Genomic DNA, 6,705 nt, shown 5'->3' with positions numbered 1-6,705 from the left:
AGTGACACATCCAAGGAAACACCAAACCCACTTTCTACTCACATGCATTAGCTCCAGGCCTGGCAGGGCCTCCACACCCCACCAGGGACTGATTTCCACAGCACCACAGCCACTGGATACATGGCTGGAAGGGGCATTTTCCCAAGGATTGGACTCCAGATGGAAAATTTCCCCTCAGGTTTGGATTAGCAGCCTCCTGTGCTGCAGCTGGCACTTGGGACCTGGTTCCTCTGCTGCTTTGACTTAGAGCCCAGCACACCAAGGGGGCTCAGCTACCCCAGCCCCACAAGGCTGCAAGTGTTTTCTTGGTGTTAACCCTGGCCAGGAGCCCAGAGCCCCAGCACAGCACAGCTGGAGCTTAAACCCAGCAAAAAAAATCTAAAAACAAAAAAAACCCCCCCTTGAGCTAAAAGGCTGGGACAACTGAGGGAGGAGCTTTGGGAGCTCCCCCCAAAGCAGAAACCCCTCTGCTTTTCAGCACTGCCGGGGTAGGTGACAGCAGATCATCTGGGTGCAGCAGCCACCCTGCTGCTTGCTGGGGAGTCTGGGGTTCAGCTCATTGTACAGCTGCTTACCATGAGTCATGATTAACTTCAGCTCAGCTTCCCCTCGTTTCTCATGCTGGTGTTCCTGTCCCACAGAGTAGCTGCTGCACTGCTGGGGTTGGTGAGGGCCCACAGCTTCTCCAAAATATTCAGGAGGAGCAGGTCAGGAAGCTGAGGGGGTTGTTTAAGGGCAAACCCACAGTCCCTGCAGCGTGAGGAAGCCTGAAAGGGAAACCCACTTCCCTGCAAAGCCAGGAGACACCTTTGAGCATGTACAGGAGCCAGGACTCCGGCTGCTCTACCACCCCCAGTCTGTCTGAAGTCATTAAGAGGTTACCCCAGTGCCTTCAGATCTGGATTCCTTGGCACAGAAGCATCCCATCAGGGCTGCAGCAGGACACACTCCCCTCGATCCCTCCTTCTGGCACAGTGTTTGAGCCAGGCTGGAGGTCAGCACCAGCACAGATGGGCCACATATGCTCTTTGGGTCGAGTTTCTCCCCCTGCAGACCTGTATCAGCATCTTCCAGGGCAGAGAACTTGCTGCTCAACCTCTCTGGACAAGCACATTTTTTCCTTGGAACAGCTGGCAATGAAAAAGAAACTAGAGGCTGTTTAAATGTGTCAATTCACCTTTAATGTTTGAAAAAAATAAATGGTATTTGAGCCATTGCAGTTATGAAGGGAACAGATCTTGCTCCACGAGAGACCGTGAACAGGTTCACATTAGACTCATGCTTGGAAAAAAAAAAACCCAAACCCAAAACATTCTCCTTTCAGGTCCAGAGTGGAGTTCTGAATAGACAAGACCACACAAGTGCCCCAGACAGCCCAAGGCACATTACCCCAGTGCAGACATTTCCATCAACATGAAGTTATGACAGCTACATTCTTTCTAGTTACAACATTGTTCTATCAATATTACAAAATTAGGCATACTTTGGATTTTGCACAGAGACAAGAAGGACTTTTACTTCAGGAAGTAGTCAACCTGGGTCATCACATCATTTCATAACTAGGAGCTCCCTTCACTCAGCCCTTTCCCCCCCCGCCCCAGCAGTGATTTATTACCAACACCAAATTCATCTCAGAGACACAAGTTAGGCTCACCAGCCCAGTGATAATTGTCTAGGCATTAATTAGCAAACCAATAAATAGACCTTATGACAAGCACCAGGTATTTACTTGCCATCACACAGCATTTCTCCACACCCAGATAAAAAGAACTTCCTGCAGTGCAATCCCACAGTCGGTACATACTAAGACAACATCACTGCTTAACCTATTGGAGACCAAGACATTCGTCTGCCTTTGAAGCAGATGTCACATGAGTTTCCTTCACACAAACATCACATGGAAATTTAACTTCTTGGTACTGTGCTTTAAGAACAAAAGCAGATATCAGAACATGGAGGACAGTCCTCCAGAAATAGCTTATCAGCTACAGAAAATTAAAACAAAACAAAAAAAAAAAGGAGACAGTGGCCACTTACAAGTCTTCCACATGACTAGCTTGCTTTAAGGAGAGCGTCAAGTTAAGGCAGTGTTGAGACAACTGGCTAAGAACATGCCAAATAGAGCTGTTGTCACCAATTTGATATCCTACTCCATTTTTGGGGACAGGCCACGTGGCTTTAGATCTCAGTATCAAGGTCTAAAGACTTCAGCCACAGGATGCTGGCTGGCTGCAGCAAGCAGCAGCTCAGGGGGGGATGTTTGCTGAAGTCTTCTAGACCAGGCTGAGGTGCTTACAAGTCTAGGTCAGTGTTTCAGCAGAGCCAAAAATCCAGCGATGGGCACTGAAAGAGAACACCGAGGCTGGCAGCTGCAAGTCTGTTTATCACAGTCCCAGGTGGAGTTTAACTCCTGTGTGAAAGCCACAGAATCAAGAGCCACCCCACCAGCTTTCAGGGAAGGTCTAAGTACCTGCACTGGGGTTACTGGGAGAGCCAGCTCTCTACAGTCTGCAGGGTGGGTACAGAGGCTCACACTGGCTTTGCTCCTCGTTAACAAGATTAACAGTCTAATAAAACTCAGTAAGGAAGTCAGGGGCTTTTGGCCTGCCCAGAGAAGTTTTTCCCCAGCCTCAAAAGAAGGAGTTACCACTGAGGGAGCTGTTGTGGAATAGTTTTATTTCTTCCCACGTAAAGGCCATTGTTGAAGCATTTACAGGTTTCCTAGTGCAATACAACCAAAAAAAAAGAAAGCAGTAACAAAAAAAATGCCGCCTTCTTCCCAGGCAACTAAACAGAAGTAGATTTTTTTTTTTTACTGCAACATATACACATTAAATATAGTATACAGTCCATGCAGCGGCATAGCCATGTTAAAGGGAGTCGTGGCTTCAGCCATCAGTGCATTACAGTCCAAATTTCACTCGCTCCTACTTCCTATCCAGACTTGAAGAGAAGAATTGCAACCTGACCCAAGTAAAAATAGATGAAGTGCTTTGTCTCATGTGTTACATAGCTGCCAAAGTTTCTGCCAACAATGCAGTGCCAAGTTGGGTTGTATTTCTTGTCAAATTCCTGAAGAAAGAGAAGAGAGGCATTAAGGCCAAGAAAGCCCACATGAAAATGGTTCTAAGCACAAATTCTTAACTGGTTTTGTTCACATGCTATCGCCTCTCCTCCCACCTACAGCATCTTTACATTCCCCACTGTAACACACTGCTCTCCTGAGCAAGGTAGTGACTGACACAACCAGACCTCTGCCTTGGATTGTTTGAAGGCTCCAACACAAGCAAATTGTCTCCTGAGACATGGAGCACCCATCAGCCCTGGGCAGGAAGAGCAGACACAAGAGCTCTCCTCAGCACAGTGCTATTCCAGCCCTGTGTGTAGGCCAGCTCGGGGGAATATTCCTCCTCTCCCATTCCAAACCCACTCACAAGAAATAAAAAAGGTTTTGGCATGTCTGCTCCAGCAAGGCATTCGAGATTAAAGGTCACCTAAAAAAAAGGGAAGGAGAAGTCTGGCTTCTGCTGCTTGGGACTCTTCACATACAGGGGAGAAAAACTGCATTGAAAGTGAGCAGACAAATTTACAGGCCAGACAGCACACGGGGACCTAAGAGGTCCAGGAGCAGGGAGCAGGGTCTGGTCCCCGTTCAGGGTCCCTGAACACTGGCTTAACAGTCAAGTCTTCTACTCAGCAGGTAAGAGAGGGTTAAAGACCATTTTCCTCCCTCTAATTAATACACAACTCCCAAGAACACCCTTCCCTCCCCTGAGACAGAGCCAGAAGAACAGACTCAACATCCAAGATTAAAGCAAGTGTTAGTCCTCAGACAGCAGCAAGACAGTTTGAGCTCTTTGCAGGTAACCTTTGAAGTAAGGAAAAGGCTTTCTTGCCAGGGCATGAAGGTGCAGCAAATTGCTTCCCTGCCCCCAGAACACTCTCAGGAAATAAAGGCCAACTTCTTTTTGGATGCCTTCTGCTGCACTCACTCACTTTACAGGCTGCATTGCCCCAAGCACTTTGAGACAAGTCTTGCCTCCCATCAAAGCGATCTGAGAAGTGAGGAGACACCTTTGAATCCTTTACATTCAAGCTCAGACTACAAGCAAGGCCCAAAAGCTCGCCCAGGACTGCACTGCCCATGAAGTCACAACTCTCCTCCTTCAAAAGGACTTTGCCTGACCATTCCAAGTGGCTACAGAGGGAACTGACAGCTTCCCAGATGATGTAAATTGGGCTCCTGCAAATGGGGAAACTCCTCTTTGCAAGCCAGGGCAGCTGCCTGTGCCCTTTTTAAAGCAGCACTTTTCACAGCTCTGCCAGCCAGTGTGAGGGCCCATCCTCCTCCACACCACCCCCCCCAGAGCCAGGGACACCCAGACAGAACTGCGCATGCACAGCCGTCCACTTTGAGGGGAGCAGAGTAACCCCACCCTGCACTGGTGGGGCAAGACAAGCAGCAGCAGCAGCATCTGTGGAGCAAATCCTAACCAGAGAGTGCAGCCAGTTCTTTCTAGGCTGGCAAATCCAGAGGGACAGCACTCAGAGCTTGCCAGAGCAACAGACCAGGCCCTGCTCTGCCACAGCCCTCCTCTGACCTTGCAGAAGTCACTCCATCCTCTTGGGAATAGCAGGAAAGAAGCAAAGAAATCATCCTCTCTCCCTCCAAACACACAAGTACAAAGTCTCAGACACTCATGCTCACGACAGACACGCCTACTTAAGAGCTTCAGGAAGCCTCAGCCAGAGCAGCCCCCCTCAGCCCTTAGTTACCTTCTTTATATAGGCTGCAATGTCCTTCTCTATGTTGTACTTCTCCATGGCCTGTGTAGCACAGTCTACAGCGTCCTGCTGCATGTCCTCGGACATGTCCGCATTCTTGATCACAGCCTTTCTGTCAGACATCGTGAACCTAAGGCAGAACATAGACTCCTTTAACCCCTTCCCAGGAAAGGAGCAGCTTCCTGTGCATCAGAGGTTGTCCTGTCTCTGGCAGGTGCGTCACAACCCGATGCTACAACCCCCTGCTATGGGTAGGGTAAGTTCATCAGGGCAGCCCAGAGTAGTCTCAGGCTAAGGTGGCCCTTATAGCTGGAGCACTGGCACAGCCTGGAGGTCAGAGATAGTCCAACATCAACACCTGCATTAAACACGGGCAGAAAAAGCTTCCTGTGTGGGAGGAGACGGGATCTGCAGAGAGCCACAGCCCTCCTATGCATCAATAGGCTACAGCCAAGCTTGCCTTCCAGGTGCACCAGTGGTTTGGAACATCATTTGTTCAGAGCCTTGTGAGCAACAGACCCTGGATCACCCGTCTCCAGCAGGGCAGGGATGCTCAGGAAGCAGGGGAACAGCAGCAGCTTGTATTCCACTCCATGCCAGCAGCTACAGTTCCTGCTGCTAGTTTAGCCTGGGAGGAGTGGTGTTCCACATTCAGCCTATCATCATCCCCTCACCTCACTGCTGCTTTGCCACTGAAACCCAGACTCCAGCTGTTCCCAGGGGCCAGAGCCAGGCTGACCACACAGACACAGGTTAAGAGCGTGCTGCAGCCCAGGAACAGGGGCAGGGGAGACCAAACCCCCTCCAGAGATGGCACAGCTCAGGGCTGGCAAAGCAACCTCCTTTTCCCCCTCACCACCTGTGAGCCACAACACAGATGCTGGAAGCCATCACATTAGTGCTGCCCACGAGCTTTAAGAAACTACAGAGCATTAAATAAGCTGAGCATTTAACCTCCTGCACCCTGGAAGTTAGCTCAGGTGCTTCCCACCAGTCACTGAAGCCATTTACACATAGATCTGCTGTGGCCTGTCCAAGGAGCCACTCAGCCTTGAGAACTTCCCAGTGCAGTTCACATTATCCTAGAGAACAGGGATCTGGCAATCCCAGCCCTGTAGCCTTTCTTCAAGCACAGGCCACAACACACACCCTGGGGAAGGAGCCCCATGGAGTCCTGGGACACCCCAACACCCCTCTGGGCACCAGACCCCTTGCTCCCCAGCCACACACCAGGCCTGGTCAGGAGGCTCATGTCATCTGGGGGACTGGCCAAGCAAAGGTTTGGGCTGGGAAGGACCACAGCTGCTCACCTTGGCAGCAGCTCTTCCCAGAGTGTATTAAAACTTTGTGGGAATAAGCTTCTTAGCAGCAAGGAGTGCCTCCAACCAAGCCTGCAGAGCACTGTTAAGTTTCCCAGATCCTTTGACAGCGCTGCAAGTCTCCAGTGATACTATCAAGTATGTTTTGAAATAGTGAAACTACACATTTTAGCTCTACTAGGGAGTGAAGAAAATCTGCTGCAACGATCACTTCCTGGAACAGTCCCAGGAAACTGAAGGAGTAGCTTTGTTACAGCAATTAAAGGAGCCTGCTATCCAGAGAGAAAGAGAATCCAGTTACATAATTGCAGCCCGATGATTACAATCCTTCAATTCTTCACCCTGCCTCCAGCTGAAGGCTTCGATTGCAACCTTAATTTATACAGTTTAGATACATGTTTAATAGAGCACTGCTATTAACATACACCACCAGCACCAGGGGAAGTGAGAGGAGCTGAGTTCAAACCCCAACAGAGAGCACACACCCCTGCCACAGCTCTGGAAAAGCCACTTCCAGGCAGTTTGTTCCCCTCGGTGCTGTGGTTTAAGCCAGTGGGTGTTAGCCCGTGGGCCAGAAACCCTGGCAGGACGTGACACAGCT

The 6,705-nt window shown here is 49.8% G+C and overlaps 1 protein-coding gene across 1 annotated transcript; it reads right to left on the bottom strand.

The window, feature by feature from the left end:
• Nucleotides 1–1,158: 1,158 nt before the first annotated feature.
• On the bottom strand, nucleotides 1,159–4,929 carry DYNLL2 (dynein light chain LC8-type 2). The gene is made up of 2 exons (XM_010167857.1): nucleotides 4,777–4,929; nucleotides 1,159–3,072 (listed from the first exon to the last, which is right to left on the bottom strand). Exons 1-2 carry the CDS (start codon nucleotides 4,927–4,929, stop codon nucleotides 2,935–2,937), a joined length of 291 nt encoding a protein of 96 aa, XP_010166159.1. The 3' UTR covers nucleotides 1,159–2,934.
• Between the last annotated feature and the right edge of the window lie 1,776 nt (nucleotides 4,930–6,705).

This window comes from Antrostomus carolinensis, unplaced genomic scaffold (assembly GCF_000700745.2).
Source record: "Antrostomus carolinensis isolate BGI_N321 unplaced genomic scaffold, ASM70074v2 scaffold43795, whole genome shotgun sequence".
NCBI classification, from domain to species: Eukaryota; Metazoa; Chordata; class Aves; order Caprimulgiformes; family Caprimulgidae; genus Antrostomus; species Antrostomus carolinensis.
The sequence above is the reverse complement of the archived record's forward strand: the minus strand, read 5'-3'. Positions and strand labels throughout refer to the sequence as shown.

Excerpts from the sequence above, each read along its gene's own strand:
- DYNLL2 (XM_010167857.1), bottom strand. The coding sequence starts at position 4,929 with ATGTTCTGCCTTAGGTTCACGATGTCTGACAGAAAGGCTGTGATCAAG. Across the intron at positions 3,073-4,776 it reads TTGCAGCCTATATAAAGAAG|GAATTTGACAAGAAATACAA; the intron begins GTAACTAAGGGC and ends CTCTTTCTTCAG.